The sequence below is a fragment of the Dendrobates tinctorius genome, unplaced genomic scaffold (assembly GCF_039654945.1).
Source record: "Dendrobates tinctorius isolate UK_male_01 unplaced genomic scaffold, ASM3965494v1 ptg000102l, whole genome shotgun sequence".
NCBI lineage: Eukaryota > Metazoa > Chordata > Amphibia > Anura > Dendrobatidae > Dendrobates > Dendrobates tinctorius.
Genome location: NW_027361770.1, coordinates 3,646,280 through 3,666,821, shown reverse-complemented (window position 1 = coordinate 3,666,821; position 20,542 = coordinate 3,646,280). Strand labels below are relative to the sequence as shown.

General features: G+C 44.0%; 1 protein-coding gene across 1 annotated transcript in view; it reads left to right on the top strand.

Annotated features, from left to right (window-relative positions):
- The window catches only part of SLC6A19 (solute carrier family 6 member 19), a 338,662-nt gene that overhangs the window by 170,846 nt on the left and 147,274 nt on the right, over nt 1-20,542 (top strand). The window contains exon 6 of the mRNA XM_073587681.1: nt 16,017-16,129. Coding sequence (XP_073443782.1) covers nt 16,017-16,129 — 113 coding nt within the window. The remainder of the gene's footprint in view (nt 1-16,016; nt 16,130-20,542) is intronic.

Here is a 20,542-nt window from a genome sequence, read left to right as displayed (position 1 = left end):
CACTAAGTCATGTAAGTGGTGATGTTTTACACCAACGTGCTTAGTCCTTGCACTAGTCTTCTTACTAGCAAAAAATAATAGAAAAGAGCAGCACTCACCGGGTAGTGTAGTCAAGGCTTTATTATAAAAGCATATCAGCGGGAGAACGGGTGCAAAAAGGAGATAGCAACGACGATCGTTTCGCGCTGCAAAGGCACTTCCACAGGTTACATTTTCAGCGCGAAATGATCGTCGTTGCTATCTCCTTTTTGCACCCGTTCTCCCACTGATATGCTATTATAATAAAGCCTTGACTACACTACCCGGTGAGTGCTGCTCTTTTCTATTATTTTTTGCTATGTGGATTAGCTTATTTTCCATGAATGTGCACCTAAGGGTAAAACAGTTGTATTGCCGGCTGCGTCTCTTTTATACACGTATGATGGTTCGGATGTGTGGACTATTGTGATGTGCTCGCCTTCTATTTCTGGACATTGCACTAGTCTTCTTACTGCTGGCTTAATGACAGCGGCAGCTGTCATGTCTGCGCTCGCAGTCCCAGGGCCTGCCCCGCCTCCCAATGATTACCGTGCTATTGCGCAGGCGTGGCGTCCTGCTGCTCCGGGCTCCTGGTGTTTCCCCTCCGCTCTATCGGCTTCACATCCGACGGGGGATCTGTGAATGCGCTTGAGGCCACGGCCGTGCTCTCTGCCGGCCCTTTAATATAATTTACCTGATCTGGACCATCTGTGGTCCAAAAAGGTGCCTTTGCTGACTATATCAGGCCGCCCTCCCTTTAGGGAGGCACCTGATTATCGAGTGTGCTCCTGTGTAGGCCTTGCTTCAGGTTCTGCTTTTTGTCACGTCAGCCCCACATGGTCTGATGGCACAAGAAGACTTATATGGGTATGACCTTTCCATATGAATTCTAGTATTGATTTATTAATATTGATGTTTTTACTTACTTGTAGCAAGAACGGTTGTTTGTCTGGATGATGTAATGATGAGCACTGGTTTGCTGCAGTATTTATTTATATACATTATACTAGTGTATTGCACTTTAATAGGATAACTAGGTGAAGAGCCCGGCGCTGCCAGGGCATAGTAACTAACTACGGTTAGTTATAGCAAATTATAATGATATATATATTAAGCTGAGTGTAGAGCCCCACCCATTCCGCATAGCCACATTCAATATAATAACCCACATCATCTCGTCAGCCAGAGCTACCTGACTACTACCCCTAATATCCCACATCATCCCATCAAAGCCACCGGACTACTACCCCTAATATCCCACATCATCCCATCAGCCAGAGCCACCGGACAATTACCACTAATATCGCACATCATCCTGTCACAGCCGCCGGACTACTACCCCTAATATCCCGCATCATCCCATCAGTCAGAGCCACCGGACTATTACCCCAAATATCCCATCAGTCTGGGGTCAGAACCAGAGCGCTGAGTGGAACGGTTCCAACTTCCATACCAGGGATCCCTTTAAGAGAGGCCTGGGGTCAGTACCAAAGTACAGAGTGGATCTGCCCTCACTTCCATATTGGGGATCCCTTTAAGAGGGGCTTTGGGTCAGAACCAGAGCGCAAAGTGGATTTTCCCTTACTTGCATACCAATGATCCCTTTAATAGAACTCTGGGGTGAGAATGACAGCGCTGAGGGATTTTCCCAATCTTCCATACAGGAGATCCCTTTAAGAGAGCCTGGGGTCAGTACCAGAGCATTTGAAGGCAATTTCCCTGACTTCCATACCGGGGATCCCTTTAAGAGAGGCCTGGGGTCAGAACTAAAGCGCTCGATGGATTTGCCCTGACTTCCATACCGGAGATCCCTTTAAAAGACCCTGGGGTCTCTCTCCCCTTTTCCAGAGTTCTGTTCCTTTAAATTTCATACACTGGCTGCTGCGACGGATCCGTCCAAAAACCGGATCCGGTGCATCAGTTTTTTGCAAATCTGCAGTGGATCCGCTTTTTCACACTTTGACGGTTAAGGTATGGAGGATGTGTGATGGGTATGTAGGCACGGGAGAGGGAGATTCATTTCTGTCATGTGCTTGCTGCTCCTTTTTTGGGGGCAGACAATGGCTGGGAGCTTATGTTCCCAGGGATGCTAGATTTCTCCCACCATGTCAGTGTCTGCTGAGGTGTTGTCAAGTGGGAAAACTTGCTCATAGCAACCAATCACAGCTCAGCTTCTTATAACCAGCTCTGGTGAAATGAGAGATGCTTAGTGATTGGTTGCAAGGAAAACTGTTGCTCATAGCAACCAATCACAGTTCAGCTTCTTTTGAACAGCTCTGGTGAAATGAAAGATTCTTCGTGATTGGTTGGTGATACACACATACATACATTCAGTTTTATATACTGTATATATAGATTGTGGTCTAAATTTCCCGGCTTACACATTTTGTACGCCTCAGATTTTTTACTGTTGGTGTCCTTCAATCTTTGTCCATATAATATTTTATAATCATTTGATATCTTTTTTTTATGGTATAACAAATCAAGTATTACTTTGATTAATTTTAAACGGGTTTTTGTACTCCTTTTCTCTGTGTATATGACTGTATATCTGGAGTAGTCATCAACAAATATGAGAAAATATCTCTTCTTGCTAGTAGTTTGAACACTCATTGGACCATATACATCTGTATGTATCAGATCCAGAGGATGTGCAGATCTAGTGGTGCTTATTTTAGGAAAGGATATTTTCCCTTTAAGACAGCTAGTGCACTTCATCATTTGACTACACTGGTTGATTTCAATACCATTTGCAAGTTGAGCTAGCTTCCTTAGTGCAAGAAATGTGTCTGGGCCCCCCTCCTTTTATGGTGTCAAAGCTACGTGTGTGTGTGTGTGTGTGTGTTTGTGTATATATACAGTGTGTATATGTGTGTATATATATATATATATATATATATATATATATATATATATATATACACACTCACTGGCCACTTTATTAGGTACACCATGCTAGTAACGGGTTGGACCCCCTTTTGCCTTCAGAACTGCCTCAATTCTTCGTGGCAGAGATTCAACAAGGTGCTGGAAGCATTCCTCAGAGATTTTGGACCATATTGACATGATGGCATCACACAGTTGGCGCAGATTTGTCGGCTGCACATCCCTGATGCGAATCTCCCGTTCCACCACATCCCAAAGATGCCCTATTGGATTGAGATCTGGTGACTGAGGAGGCCATTTGAGTACAGTGAACTCATTGTCATGTTCAAGAAACCAATCTGAGATGATTCGAGCTTTATGACATGGCGCATTATCCTGCTGAAAGTAGCCATCAGATGCCTGTTCTTAGCTGAGAGGAGTGGTACCCAGTGTGGTCTTCTGCTGCTGTAGCCCATCTGCCTCAAAGTTCGACGCACTGTGCGTTCAGAGATGCTCTTCTGCCTACCTTGGTTGTAACGGGTGGCAATTTGAGTCACTGTTGCCTTTCTATCAGCTCGAACCAGTATGCCCATTCTCCTCTGACCTGTGGCATCAACAAGGCATTTCCGGCCACAGAACTGCCGCTCACTGGATTTTTTTTCTTTTTCGGACCATTCTCTGTAAACCCTAGAGATGGTTGTGCATGAAAATCCCAGTAGATCAGCAGTTTCTGAAATACTCAGACCAGCCCTTCTGGCACCAACAATCATGCCACGTTCAAAGGCACTCAAATCACCTTTCTTCCCCATACTGATGCTCGGTTTGAACTGCAGGAGATTGTCTTGACCATGTCTACATGCCTAAATGCACTGAGTTGCCGCCATGTGATTGGCTGATTAGAAATTAAGTCTTAGCACACAGTTGGACAGGTGTACCTAATAAAGTGGCCAGTGAGTGTATATATATATATATATATATATATATATATATATATATATATATACACACAGTATATTATATAGCTCCACACATACATGTATATATATTACATAGTCTTCTTTAATATGTATATTGCTGTTCCTTACACAGTGCCCTCTCTTATGTACAGTACTGTCCCTTACATATTGAATTATATAGAGCCCTGCTTTTTATTACATACCGTCCTGTCTTGTTAGCTGTATAATTCAATGATGGCTGATGGAGCATGAGAAAGCTTCTTTTCTAATGGAGGAGCTGATGGACTGGTAGTTTGGTCACCGGCTCCTCGATCAGCAGTCATTTTATATCTAAAAAGAGAGGGGACTATGTAATAAAAGAGGACACTGTAAATAACAACATTAACAAGAATACATTATGTAAGAGACAGCATTATACATAACAGCAGAGGAAGCTATATAATAAGGGACGGCACCATATATAACTAGAGAGGATGGTACGTAATAAGGGACGTGTTATACATAATAAAAGAGGAAACTATGTAACTAAAGATGGTGTTATACAGAATTAGTGATTACACTATATACTAAGGGACTGTGTTAGACATAATAACTGATAATAATGTCTTCCTCCACTTCCCCCTGTTCCTAAGGCCATTATAAGTCCACCCTCCTCCCATCCCAATCCCCCACACCCCTCATTGTCCTCCTCCCCTTGCATCCCATTATTGCCCATTCCACCACCTCCATCATTTCCTCCTCCTCCACCACCCCCGTTATTGCCTTCTCTCCATCACTCCCATCATTGCCTTCTCCATCACCCCATCACTGCCATCTCCCCATCACTCCCATCATTGCCTTCTCCATCATCCCATCATTGCCTGCTCCATCACCCCATCACTCCCTTCTCTTCATCACTCCCATCATTGCCTTCTCCATCATCCCATCACTGCCTACTCCCATCATTGCCAGCTCCATTACCCCATCACTCCCATCATTGCCTGCTCCATCACCCCCATCATTACCTGCTCCATAATCCCATTACTCCCAACATTGCCTGCTCCATCACCCCATCATTTCCTGCTCCATCACCCCGTCACTCCCATCATTTGCTGCTCCATCACCCCCATCATTGCCTTCTCCTCATCACTCCCATCATTGCCTTCTCCATCATCCCATCATTGCCTGCTCCATCACTCCATCACTCCCATCATTGCCTGTTCCATCACCCCATCACTCACATTATTTCCTTCTCCCAATCACTCCCTTTTCCCCATCATTCCCATCATTGCCTTCTCCATCACCACCTTCTCTCCATCACTCCCATCATTGCCTTCTCCCATTACCCCCTCATGGCCTTCTCCCACTCTCATTACCCCCTTATGGCCTTCTCCATTCACTCCCATAATTGCCTGCTCCATCACCCTATCATTGCCTGCTCCATCACCCCATCACTCCCATCATTGCCTGCTCCATCACCCCATCACTCCCATCATTGCCTTCTCCCCATCACTCCCTTTTCCCCATCATTCCCATCATTGCCTTCTCCATCACCGCCTTCTCTCCATCACTCCCATCATTGCCTTCTCCCATTACCCCCTCATGGCCTTCTCCCACTCTCATTACACCCTCATGGCCTTCTCCAATCACTCCCATCATTGCCTGCTCCATCACCCCATCACTCCCTTCATTGCCTGCTCCATCACCCCATCACTCCCTTCATTGCCTGCTCCATCACCCCATCACTCCCATCATTGCCTTCTCCCCATCACTCCCTTTTCGCCATCATTCCTATCATTGCCTTCTCTATCACCGCCTTCTCTCCATCACTCCCATCATTGCCTTCTCCCATTACCCCCTCATGGCCTTCTCCAATCACCTCAGGCATCATGGCCTTCTCTCCCCATCACGGTCTTCTCCTCATGACCCATCTCCTCCAGGGCCAGGCTCCACCTACACACACACACACACACACACACACATGCACACACACACCCACACACACCACCTCTCTCCCTCACCTGTCAACAGCATCGTCCGCGCTTCCTCGCTCTGACACAGCAGCAGCTGCTGAATGATGACATTATTCAGCGGCGCTCCTCTAAGTGTCAGAGACAGGAAGTGTGGGCAGTGGGCAGGATGGATCCTTGCAGCTCTGCTCCTGCTATTTTCTCTTGCAGGCAGCAGAGCTGCTTGGATCGCTCCCTGCCCGCCGCTACACATGAGGGCAATCTGGCCAGGGGCCTCCGGAGCCACGGGGCTGGAGAAAACTGCCAGATTTCCCTCATCATTAGCCGCCTTGAAGGGCCCCTGGAGGTGCTGGGCCCCGGTGCAATAGCACCTGTTGAACCGGCGGTATGTCTGCCCATGCTTATATAGATCTTGTCTAGCACTGTACACTCTGTTGTGAATTCCCTTGCTCTGACTTCTGAGCCAAAGCTCCCTCTGGTGGTTACTGGGAGTAGTGGAGCTGGCCAGGTTGATGGAAGTTTCCCACCTGATGACGATAATTGGGAACCTGGGATTACTGGCTAGGAGCATATAATTGAGCTGGCTGCTCTTGGTGGTTGCTGGTGATTTCCTCCTTGTGCATTTGGAGTTCTTTTGTCTCCTGCCTGATCTGCATGGCTCAGTTAAGTGATTCTTTTGCTAATCCTTTGCATCTAATCTGGTTGTGCTTTTTTTGCTTTCTGCTTTGTTGCTAGGATTCAGCTTACTCCCTGCTGGGGGCAGCACTGGGCCCTGCTCCATATGTTACAGCTTGTGTCAGTCCCCTGTTATGTTAGTATCTTTTGCTTTGCTTCCAGTTCATACCAGAGTGCTGATCTAGCGGGGGTGAGGTCATGTGGCCTCAGGTTTTTTGCATATCAGATGTGTTGGATTTTTTAGGGTTTTGTGCATGATTGCAGACAGTATCTTTTCTTCTGGCTTTAGGCTTCGTTAGTTCTCCGGCTGTGCCAAAGCATCTAGGGCATCGTAGGAATGCTCCACGGCTACTGCTAGTTGTGTTGATAGGATCAGGGGTCTGCAATCTGTCAGAATTTTTTTATATATTTTTTCCTCTTTTTCTCTGTGGCCGTAGGAAGATTTTTTCCTTAATGGAGACTAAGCAATTGTCCGACCGTGTTGAGCAGCTCGCTGCTGAAGTGCGGGGAATTTCTGCCTATCTCGCTCAATCTGCTGTAAAACCAAAGATTCCTACTCCTGATGTGTTTTCGGGGGATCGTTCAAAATTTTTACATTTCAAGAATAACTGTAAACTATTTCTTGCTTTGCAACCTAATTCATCGGGGAGCTTGGTGTAGCAGGTTAAAATTGTCATCTCCCTGCTGCGCGGTGATCCCCAGGATTGGCCTTTTTCTCTGACACCTGGAGATCCAATTCTGGCTAATGTAGATGCGTTTTTTCAGGCCCTGGGGTTATTGTATGATGAACCTAATGCTATTGATCAAGCTGAGAAAACCTTATTAGCATTGAACCAGTGTCAGAATGCTGCGGAGTTATATTCCCAGAAGTTCCGAAAGTGGACGGTCCTTAGTAAATGGAATGATGATGCCCTAACAGCTCTGTTTCCAAAAGGTCTAACAGAAACTGTAAAAGATGTTATGGTGGGATTTCCTGTCCCCTCTGGTCTTAACGACTCTATGTCATTAGCCATTCAAATTGATCGACGTTTATGTGAATGTAAAAGTACGCGAGAGGCGGTGCTGCCTTTTGAACAAACTTCTGAACCCATGCAATCTGATAGGGTTTTGTCTAGGGCGCAATGTCAAGAGTTCAGAAGGCATAATAAGTTATGCTTCTTTTGTAGGGACACCTCTCATATTATTTCTGTCTTCCTTAAATGAGAAAAACGTTTTGCTCACGCATTTGCGGTGGGCAGTGTATAGCCTAAGTTCCTGTTGGCAGTTACCTTGCTCTGCTCCTTGTCTACATTTTTTGCTAAGGTCTTTGTTGATTCAGGAGCAGCCTTGAATGTGATGGATCTTGACTTTGCCAAACGTTGTGGCTTCCCAATGGTGCCCCTGAGGACCCCTATTCCCTTGAGGGGGATTGATGCTACCCCTTTGGGAGAGAATAAACCCCAGTTTTGGACCCAGGTAATAATGTGGGTCGCCCCAGACCATCAAGAGAATTGTAAATTTTTGTGTTGCACAATTTACATGATATTATTGTACTGGGTTTTCCTTGGTTGCAAACCCATAATCCTGTTTTGGATTGGAAATCTGTGTCTGTGGTGAGTTGGGGTTGTCAATGTATTCTTGGTGACACGCCTGTTTTCTCCACCTCTCCCCAGTCTCAAGATGTTCCTGACTATTTGGCTGATTTTTCTGATGTATTTAGTGAGAATAAGTCTGCGTCTTTGCCTCCTCATAGGAGTTATGACTGCGCAATTGAGTTAAAGCCCCGTTGTAAATTTCCCAAGGGTCGGCTTTTCAACTTATCTGTACCTGAACATGATGCTCTGCGGTCTTATATCAAGGAATCATTGGAGAAGGGTCATATCAGACCATATCAGACCATCCTCTTCGCCTTTGGGTGCTGTTTTTTTTTTTTTTGCAGCCAAAAAAGATGACCATGTATTGACTTTCTGTCATGGTCACGTGTGTCTGGACGCAGATGTTTCCGCAAGGCGAACCCATAACACACGTGACCCTGGATACACCGCCTCCAGTGGGGCGCATTTAAATAATAAAACGTGTCGGTGGATACGCCGCCTCCACCTGGCGAATTTAGGTATTACACGTTATACAATAATCAAATAATAAAGGGGGAACCTGGGTAACTTTAACAATGGTGGGCCCTGCGATAGGGAATGGGGGACGTGGAGACCTCCTAAGCTCCCCTGAGCCAGTGTCCCTGCACTCCTTACATTCCCTAAATAGGCTCCGCACCTGTCGCCGCACGCGTACCTTAACGCCCTTGCTCACCCTGACCCTAAACCCTCACTAGGGAATGGGTCGGTGCGGAGACTAATCCCACCACTGCACTAATAACACACATGAGGAAAGAGACAATATAGGGGAAACACCACTTAGCTTTGCTCTGTTGCGTGCGCTCCTAGCAACAGAGCCCACCACCTGCGTGCGTCTTCTCCTCCACCGGATCCATCACCATAACAGGATCCTTCACCTTAGTGCAGCCTTGGAGCAGAGTCCACCACCAGTTGCAGCTGCTTAGTAACAGAGTCCCAAGGATGAGTTCAGCTTCTGACACGAAGTCGAGCATGCTTGAGTCCAGCTCAGCAGCCAAGTCCCACATGGTGAGTGCCACTCTCCATGGTCGCCACTCCACCAGCCCATGCAGACACTTCCCGCTGACACCATCACTGCGACCCCACCACGCCATGCCAGCCCTTCGTCCAGACACCATAGCTGAAACACGTCCCCCCTGGCTAAGCTGCGCAGGACTCCTCACCAGCTCCATCCTTCCTCCAGGCTCTCCAACTCAGAGTTAACACAATCTCACAATATCACAGGCAGTGATTGCACACCCCTAGCACACCTTTATAGGGTGTCACACCTGATCCATAATTAAGTGCACAAAAACCTCAAGTGCAATACCACTAACCACCACCGGGGACAGTCAAGACACCTTGGAACTTTCCAAAGTAAAAAAAGTTTACCCAGTGCAATTTAAAACTGTCAGATCATGACACTTTCATTCCCTTAACAAAATCACTGATAAATATCAGTACCCGTTACCTCTGATTTCTGATTTATTTTCCAGAGTTAAAAGTGCTTGTTGGTTTACCAGACTTGACCTCAGGGTGCGTATAATCTTATTCACATCAAGCACGGGGATGAATGGAAGATGGCGTTTAATACTCTGGAGGGACATTTTGAGTACCTGGTGATGCCTTTTGGGCTCACTAATGCTCCTTTTGTCTTCCAATCTTTTATGAACGATATTTTCTGGGACCTTGTGGATAAGTTTTTGATCATTTATCTGGATTATATTTTAATTTTTTCCAGTGATTGGGAATCTCATGTGGAACATGCCCGGACTGTGTTCTGGATGTTGAGGGAAAATACTCTGTATGTTAAGGGATAGAAATATATTTTTGGTGTACAGAGGATTTCGTTTTTGGGATTCATTTTGTCCCCATCTGCTATTGAAATGGACCCTGCCAAGGTGCAGGCCATTTATGATTGGGTTCAGTCCATTTCTCTGAAGGCTCTTGAGTAGTTTTTGGGTTTTGGTAATTTCTGGTATTGTTAAACCTGTGATGGATTTGACCAAAAAGGGCGCTGATGTGGTGAATTGGTCTCCAGAGGCAGTCTCGGCATTTCAGGAGCTTAAGCAGAGATTCACTTCTGCTCCGGTTCTACGGCAACCTGATGTTTCACTCTCATTTTAGGTGGAAATAGATGCTTCTGAGATTGGTGCAGGAGCTGTTTTGTCTCAAAGAGATCCGGTAACCCCTAGGATGAATCCCTGTGCCTTCTTTTCTCAAAAATTTTCTCCATCTGAACGTATCTATGACGTGTGGAATCGGGAATTATTGGCCATGAAGTGGGCATTTGAAGAGTGGAGACATTGGTTGGAGGGAGCTAGACATCAATTTGTGCTCCTCACCGATCACAAGAATTTGATTTATCTTGAATCAGCCAAACGCTTGAATCCTAGACAGGCTAGGTGGGCCTTGTTTTTCACGCATTTTAATTTTGTGGTCTCCTTTCTTCCGGGCACTAAGAATGTTAAGGCGGACACCCTTTCTAGGAGTTTCTTTGCAGATTCTCTTGATGTGACCGAGCCTACTACCATTCTAAATGAGGGTGTAGTTCTTTCCGCCATATGTTACACTCCATATGTTACAGCTTGTGTCAGTTTGTTTAGTCCCCTGTTATGTTAGTATCTTTTGCTTTGCTTCCAGTTCATGCCAGAGTGCTGATCTAGTGGGGTGAGGTCGTGTGGCCTCAGGTTTTTTGTATATCATATGTGTTAGAATTTTTTAGGGTTTTGTGAGTGATTGCAGACAGTATCTTTTCTGTCCTGTCCTGTCTAGACAGCTTGGGCCCCACCGTTTGCTCCGTCTGTTCTCTGCCTGTGTTTGTGTCTCATCTTGTCTCACCGACAATATATGTTTGGGGGCTGTCTATTCCTTTGGGGATCTGCTCCGGGGCAGTTTAGATTTCACCTTTCTGGCTTTAGGCTTAGTTAGAAGCGTCTAGGGCATTGTAGGAACGCTCCACGGCTACTGCTAGTTGTGTTGATAGGATCAGGGGTCTGCAATCTGCTTAGTTACCAACCTCTCTGGTTTTCTGGTGGCTTAGCCTGTTCCTGCCATCCTCCTCGGTGACCCTTTCATAACACTCTTTTTGTTAGGCTTCGTGTTCCTGTCGCTGCACAGCAGGAATCCCGAGCTTTGCCTTCGGCGGTCTCCCATTCCCTTCCGGCTGCAGTGGAGCCTGCTCAGCAGACTCGTCGATCCCAGTGCTATGCTCACCCCAGCATTGTAGGTTTGGTTGCTGCTGCCACCTCTGGTCCAGCTATAGCAACGCATGCTGGCCAGCAGCAAACTACTCCAGGGACTAAGTCCTCCTTTTGGTCCACTGAGCATGCCTGTGGGACGACCTCTCATTGGAGACCGGAGGTCACTTGTTCAGCTCGGATTGGACCATCAGGAGTGTCCCTGAAGGATGCTGCTATAAAAGGTTCGCATGGCTGCCCTGCCATGTGCTATGATAGACATTGAGTCTTTTGCTTTAGTGGTGTGTCTGATGATGGATGTATGATTCTGGTGACTGACTCATTAAGATCCCCCTTCCTCGGTTGTGTATGAGTTAGGGTCTTAGAGTTAGTCTCAGCACCTAGCACTAGTACTGCTTAGCGCCACAGTGCAGTTAGCTCTGGTTCCATTAGCAGCAGTAGGCATCAGACAGTGCAGATGCCACAACTCCGCAGTTACCACAGCGGCTATCCGTGCGGTGCCGTGAGCAGTTACTTGCGCTTTGCAGCACTATTTTCAAGCTGGTTAGTGGCGACCGCCAGCGTAGTCATAGCATCTGCTCTGTGCATCTACTACTCTCAGTTAGTGTCCTGGGAAGCTTAACAGGGCACGGTTATATGCCGGCTAGTGCAGACTCCGTGTGGTAACAGAGTCCGCTCTTGCAAGCACCGGGTCAGTGATTACACACCGGTGTCTGGCTTCTACCTCTTATATTGTATCTGTCATTGTCTAGCACCAGTTTCCATCTCTGCACGGTGGACCCCAGGCTGCGAACGCACCTCATTAACACCTTTATTATTTGGTGCGTTCCGCCAGCCTAACACTTTCCTTGCATTTTAGCTGAGAAAGATCATCTTGGATTTTTCCTTCTGCAAGAGTGTGACCCTTCTTTGAGATGATGCAGCTGTTATCTTTAAAAGTAACTATATTCCCCTTTTGTGTGAGCTTCTTTATTGACAGAAGATTGCTTTCAAGGCTGGGAACATAGAGAATATCCTTTATTGGGATCTTTCTGCTTTGTGCTGATGAAACTGGACAGTGGAGGTAGCTGTCACCTAATCCTTCTTTAGTCATATAGTGACCATTAGCTAAGATTACCTCTTCTGACTTTCTTTCATTAAGGTCAGTGAAGAAATCCTAGTTATTTGTCATATGACTGCTTGCACCAGAATCTATAAACCATATATGCTTACAGATGGGCTTGTACTGGCATTAAGTGCAGCTTCAACACATGCAGAATATTCCTTTACAGCTGTTTTAACCCTTTGAAAACTGTTCTGCTTTTTAAGCTGACTTATTCTTGCTTTCCAAATTCTGCTGTCTGCTTTAAGGTGGCTGGGCTTTTTACAGATAAAACATTCACGAGTTTCTCTTAGATTGCTCTTATATTTAGTGAAATCCTGTGTCTTTAATGCTGTTTCTGCTCTGGATTCATTACATGCTGCGTTTTTCTCTTGAATTCATCCACAAGTTTGCCTTTAACATACTCTAGTGTCAGCTCATCATCTGGCCATGCATCTAGTGCAGTCACGAGTGTGTCATAACTTTCTGGAAGACCACTTAATAGAAGTCCAGCAACATGAAAATCTTTAGTTTTTTCTCCAATACCCCTGAGATGCTCCACAATCTCTAGGGTGTTTCTTATATAGTCCTGCTTATTCTGTCCATCATTTAGCTTAGACTGGTACAGCTTTCTCATGAGATAAAGCTTATTGCTGAGATTTGATCTTTAATGCACTTTCTGTAACTCATCCATCTCCTTTTTGCAGTTGTACACTTGCATATATGCACAATCCAATTATCATCTACAATGAGGGAGATCGTGCTTTGTGCTTTCTGATCCTTCTCTAGGCAATCATCTCGTAATGGATGAGGCACTTTTTTCTGAGTGTATTTCCACATACCTTCTCTTATGAGCAGCATCTTCACCTTGAATTTCTAGGATGGGTAGTTCTAGTTAGTGAGGCTTGGCACTGAGAACTTGACAGGAATGCTGCTAGTGAACATCTTCTGTTGCTCTGTGCTGCTTTTGCTCTGGCCTTCCATTGCTGTGTTACTCTGGGGTTCTGTGTCACTCTGGGCCCATAACCTGTTGGCAGCGGATTACTCACGATTCTCTCCAAGCATGTGACAGCAAATCTTCTTTATTCAGGACAATATATGATAAGCTTAATAGATCAATAATAAATAGCTTGTGTGTCTCTATCTGTGCAACATCTACAGCAAGCTGTTTCTCCCATACACAGACACAGGAAAACAGGAAATACAGTCACATGCTTTCCCTGTGTGAGCCTCTGGGAGTTTATTTTTTCTAAATTTATAAACAGCATACAAATCTAGCAACTGAACACTCATAAACAGGAATGGAGTTGTTGCACCAAACCTATTCCAACGATTTTTTTCTCATTAATGTACTCTCTGCACCCCATCCTGACTGAAAAAAACAGAAATGTAGAAATTGTTGCAAATTTATTAAAAAAGAAAAACCGAAATATCCACATAGTCATAAGTATTCAGACTCTTTGTTCTGTATTGAGTAGAAGCACCTTTTGAGCTAGTACAGCCATGAGTCTTCTTGGGAATGATGCAGCAAGTTTTTCACACCTGGATTTGGGTATCCTCTGCCATTCTTCCTTGCAAATCCTCTCCAGTTCCATCAGATTGGATGGTGAACAGTCATTTTCAGGTCTCTCCAGAGATGGTCAGTTGGTTTTAGGTCAAGGCTCTGGCTGTGCCCATGCACTGTGGGCTGTGAAGTCCTTTATAGACAGGTGGGTGCCTTTCCAAATCAAGTCCTATCAGCTTAATTAAACACAGCTGGACTCCAATGAAGGAGTAGAACCATCTCAAGGAGGATCACAAGGAAATGGACATCATGTGACTTAACTATCAGTGTCTGAGCAAAGGGTTTGAATACTTATGACCATGTGATACTTTGGGTTTTCTTTTTTAATAAATTGGCAAAAATGTCTACATTTCTGTTTTTTTCTGTCAAGATGGGGTGCAGAGTGTACATTAATGAAAAAAATGAACTTTTTGAATTTACCAAATGGCTGCAATGAAACAAAGAGTGAAAAATTAAAAGGGGTCTGAATACTTTCTTTATCCACTGTATATATGGGAAGTTAGTAGTCTTCTAGGTCAAGTCAAACTTTACATTAACAGAATTGTTAGATAATATAATGTAATTGTACTGACTTCCATCCACAATGAACTAATGATCCCTAAAATTGTTTTTCTCTACTTCCATGGACTTTGTTCTTTTAGAAACTGAATCACATAACTTATTACAAATATGTTACATATTAATGAAAGCACTATGCAGAGGTATAACAATTATGTAGGTACTAAGGAATCTTGATAGCATGGGATAAAACCAGAACAAAGCTGTAGCAAAAAGTTTTATTTAAACAAAATATAAATGCAAACAGAACTAAGGCTACTTTCACATTAGCGCTTTTTAGCGCTGCGCTTTGTGCGCAATAGAAACTCATGCAAAAAACGCATTATGCGCTTTGCATGCGTTTGCTTTTTTTAGACGCATGCGTTTTAACCAGTTTCTCGCATTCCGTGCGCAAGCGTTTTTTTGACACAGGTTGGACGGACCAAAAATGCACCAGGTTGCGTCCGGCGCGCCTAGGCGCACAATACAAAAAACTGCATGCGCACGAAAACGCGTGCAAGCACTAGTCCATGCGCCCACCATGTTAAACTTAGGGGCGCATGGATGCGCACGATGCGCTGTGCTAAAAAACGCTAATGTGAAACCAGCCTAACACAGATATTCCTGTAATTGAAACGAGGTGCTCAGCACAATATCGTAAATCACAAAAAAGAAATGCAAACAGAACTAACAGATATTGCTGCAATTGTAACGAGATGCTCAGCACAATATAGTAAGTCACAGCAAACTGAATAGCAGGACTCGATCGCTAATACCAACCAGTCCAGCGAGTTAGGATGCAGGAGTGCGCAAGACACTTAAATGAGGAAGTTCATTAAAGATATCAGTGGGTATGCATACAGTACTTAAATGTGGGTATCCAGCAAGGGGCTAGTGGAAATGCACACAGTACTTAAATGAGGGAGTCCAGCAATAACTTGATTACGCGTGCGTCCACACATGTTTGTGGGAGTCCAATAATACATAGAAGAAGAGTAGACAGGGGAAGGTCTCTAAAGGTACCTTTATGGGCTGACAAGTCCCCGAACCACAGCCCAACAGATGTAGTCCAGAAGATATAAGGAAGCTACACTTCTTACTGACCACAGTAGCTTCTGAGGTGAGAGGCAGCACTCAAGTATTCCGGTCAAAAGGCAACCCCGGTCAGGATCCAGAAGCACACGGAAAATGGAAGACAGCTGAACGAGGCGAGGCAGACCACCGAGTAATGAGCAGCAGTAGCAGGGAGTTCACTAGCACAACGGGCAAGAGCTCAGGAGTCAACAGCACAAAACACTCAGGCAAGGAGGAACACACGACCCGGACTTAAATAATAGGACAAACAGGAAGCTCCATGACAGGGCGAGTTACAAGACTCCATCTTGGATAAGGGCAAACAGGCGCAAAAGGGAAATCCGGAACCCTTACAAGAGGTCAGCAAATGTGATATTGTACACAGCAAATGTAAGAAGGTTTAGATCTACAGCGTACATGTATTTTGGTCTGCTTTTACCTGGAATCAATCGACTGATTAAATGCTTTTATTTTATTTACCATAACTACATCTTTTAATGTCATTTAGGTGGCTGAATTATCAAATCCAGTTACATGGCTTGATGCTGGTGCCCAGGTTTTTTATTCATTTTCACTTGCATTTGGGGGACTCATTTCATTCTCCAGCTATAATTCGATACAGTAAGTAAAATATAAAGATATGTATAACATGAAAACTAAAAATCTAGTACAAGTTTTTCAGTAAAGTTAGGTTTTAAAGAGCATTTGTCACAGCAATACCTTTACATGGCCTGTCCTTTCCTCCAATATTGAGAAATCAGCATTCGACTTGATATGCAGATCAGGTAAAGATCTGAAACCTCTGTCATTCCAGCTCTATTCCCTGCCAGGTGACGCTTCAGCCTGCTTGACTGACAGTGTCTATGCTGTGTGACTTCAGGTAAAGTCTTCAGTCAAGCATGTGTATAGATAAAACTGGAATGACAATATGTGCTATAGGGTCTTATCTGGGTTAAAATGAAAAAGGGTAAAGTGGGAACTGCTCATCTGGTGAGGTTGTGACAGTCACAACCCCTTTGTACAAGTAAACTTGTACAAAACTGCTGCTGTAGATCCACCAAAATGATAGGGTACAAATTTGGAGCCCAGTGTGGATGCAAAATGCGCTGCTGAGGATCCAATATGCGATAAAAGATCAAATGAAGTATGGATATGGTTTTATTTGGCAACGCATTTCAAGGTAATTATACCTCCTTATCAGAACAACCACAATGATTCTTTTTGTGGTTTGTCCTGAAGAAGAGGTATGGTTAAGTTGAAGCGCATTGACAAAGAAATCCACATCCATACTGCATCTGGTCTTTTATTAGTCAAGCATGAGGAGGCGTTGTGCAGTAAATAGAGATGGAGAGACTGAGGCTTCAGATCTACACTAGATCTTCAGCCTCATTTACACATTAAGTCAAATGCTGATTTCTCAGTAAGGGTACGTGCCCATGATCCGGAGTTGCTGTGGGTTTGACCCGCAGCGGCCAGCTGTTACAGCATAGTGGATGAGATTTCAAGAAATCCCATGCCCACTATGCGTCCACAGAGGCTCGCAGATTACCTGCAGACACGGACATGCGGCACATCTCTTCAGACTGCTGAATGTAAATTTGTTAGCAGCGGATTAATCAGCGTAACATCCAGAGTCAGCAGCACAGAATGTAGATTTATTCATATCCAGGTTGAACAGCTTACAGCATGAAATGTGATCAGTCTGGTATCTGCTGTGGCTTGCAGCATGGGAGCATGACAACAACAAGAAGGGAAGAGAAGGAGGGGGCATCCTGTCCTTTTTTTTTTGTCACTGAACTTTGTTAACAATCTCACAATATGCACAATATATAAAACAGTACAGTAGTAGTTGTTGCAATACATACAGATCAATATGCATTATTCCAACACCCCCACTCAACAACTATTTATCCTCTTAGTCCCAGTGTGGTCCTCAATTCTTGGAACCTGGCTCGTGGCAATGGCTTTGTCATAATGTCAGCTGCCATCTTATCAGTTTCACAATAGACGAACTGAATTATGCCACGATCTATCAAATCACGTAAATGATGATGTCTGACGTCAATGTGCTTGGTTCTAGCACTGATCTTTTCACTGCATGCAAGTTTAATGCATCCTTAGTTGTCCTCATAAATCACCGTCGGCTGAGTTGACGGTGTGCCAAGATCATCCATCAATTGTCTTAGCCAAATGACCTCCTGGCTTGCATAGGCTGCAGACACATACTCCGCTTCTGTAGATGACAAGGCAACAGACACTTGTTTCCTATTAGACCAGGAGATTAAACTTTCTCCAACTTTAAACAAGTATCCGCTTGTGGATTTACGATCATGCAAATCACCAGCCCAATCTGCATCTACATAGCCGGTGAGTTCTAGATCTCCCGTTGCAGACAGCTTTAAATTTACATCTTGCGTTTCTTTTAAATATCGGAGAAGTCTCTTAACAGCATTCCAGTCTCTTTGGCGTGGTTTTTCCACATATCTGCAAAGGATTCCAACTGTTGTTGTGATATCCGGTTGAGTCATAGTTGATATGTATAGAAGTGCCCCCACTGCCTGACGATATTTCTCATTGTTTGGCAACAGGTCATCTTCTCCTTCCAGCTTCAGGTAGGATGGTTCCATTGGGGTTGATATACCTTTGGCTTCTGACATTCCAAACTGATTCAGAATCGAATTAATTTTTGCACTTTGGTTTAGAAGAAAACTTCCATCTTCCTCTCTCTGGATTTGGATTCCTAGATAATATGTCACATTTCCAAGGTCTTTCGTTTCAAAATGCTGGTTCAGAATTTCAGCCATTTTTCCAATTTCTGCGTCTTCCTGATGAACTACAATCACATCGTCCACATATAAGAGAATATGCATCCACTTTCCATCTGTATATTTTGTGTATAAGCATGGATCCGCTTGACCTCTTTTAAAACCTTCTTCCAACAAGACCTTATTCATCTTGGTATTCCATGCTCTTGCTGATTGCTTAAGACCATAAACGGATTTTTGTAGTTTGCAAACAAGATTCTCTTCACCCCCTTTTACATAACCTTCAGGTTGAGTCATGTATAAGTCCTCCTCAATGTCACCATTTAAAAAGGCAGTTTTTATATCTAAATGTCTAACATTCATCTTTTGTACAGCAGCTACAGCTAACAAAGCTCTGAACATGGTCTGTTTAGCTACTGGAGCAAACGTAGCATCGTAATCTTCGCCATACTTTTGAGAATATCCTTTTGCCACCAACCTTGCTTTAAATCTGTGGACTTTACCTTCAGAGTCATATTTGGTTTTGAAGACCCACTTGCACTTGATTGCCTTTTTGCCCTGTGGCAGCTTGGTGAGTTTCCAAGTTTGAAGTTGATGAAGCGATTTGATTTCCTCATTAGCAGCATTGATCCACTTTGTTTTTTCATGGACAGGTAGTTCTTGCATTTCATCCCATGACTGCGGCTCTGATTCAGGTAGTGTCTTGACTATGTAGGATAGACGTTTAGCTGGTACGCCTCTGTTTGATCTTGAAGATCTCCTGATTTCAGATTCACCTGATTTTTCTGTTGTTCCTTCAGTGGTTGAAGAATCCAGCCAGACCTCTACATCCTCTTTGTTATTGTCTTGTAATTGTGACTTCAGCTGGACTACTGGCGTGATGTCACAAAACTTGGGGGACACAAAGTTCTCATCAATCACTACATCTCTACTTATTGTGACCTTGTTTGTTTCTGGGTGTAGAATCCTATAACCTTTTTGGCTTTCACTGTAGCCTACCAGGATCCCTCATTTAGCATGAGATTCCCACTTAGTTCGCCTTTCTTTGGGAACATGTACAAGCGCTTTACTTCCGAATATTCTTATATGATGTCGTTTTGGCTTTCTGCTGTTCCATTGCTCAAACTGAGTTTTCTCTGTAGCTTTACCTGGTAGTCTGTTCTGAAGATAGCAAGCTATCATGATTGCTTCACCCCAATATGCTGTGGGCAGACTTGCATCAAACAACATACTTCTTCCACTTTCTCAGAGTGTTCGGTTCCTTCTTTCCGTGACACCGTTTTGCTCAGGATTGTACGGTACAGTGGTCTGAAATAGGATTCCATTTTTCTTTAAAATGCTCTTGTCTCATTACTTGTGTATTCAGTCCCATTATCTGCACGTAGAATCTTTGGCATTATCCCAAATTTATTATATACCTCAGCTAGATATACTTCAAGTTTCTCTGGAACCTCTTTCTTGCTGTGAAGCAGATTGACAACTGTATATCTTGAATGATCATCAATAAATGTGAGAAAATATCTCTTCTTCCCAGGAGTCTGAGTGCTCATTGGACCACAGACATCTGTATGTATTAAATCTAGTGTCTGTTCTGTTCTTGTAGTACTTCTCTTAGGAAAAGCTTTTCTAGACATTTTCCCTTTGATGCAGCTAGTACATTTCATTATCTGGTTACATAAATCAATTGTAATGTCCTCAGCTAGTTGCTTTTGAACTAACTTCCTTATTGCTTCTGGGTCTCTGTGTGCTAGGCACCTATGCCATACATGAATGCAGTTATTGTGCCTTTCTTCCTGAGCAGTATACACACACTCTTTGCATTTAAGCTGGTAAAGTTCATTTGTGATTTTTCCTTCTGCTAGTGTGTGGCCCTCTTTTGAGATGATGCAGCTATCATGCTTAAATGTAACTTCATTTCCTTGTTTTGTGAGTTTCTTCACAGATAGTAAATTACTCTCAAGACTAGGCACATAGAGCACATCTTTTACTGGGATCTTCTTGCTTTGTGTTGGTGAGATTTGACAATCAATATAACCATCTCCTATACCTTGTGAAGTCATGTACTGACTATTAGCCATAATTACTTTCTCTGACTTACTTTGGTTAAGCTTAGAAAAGAAGTCCCTGTTATTAGTCATGTGACTAGTTGCTCCAGAGTCTATACACCATGCATGCTTTGATGTATTTACACTGACAGTAAATGCAGCTTCAGTATTCACAGAATCATTTTCTGCAGACACAGCACTTTTAACCCTTTGAAGACTGCTTT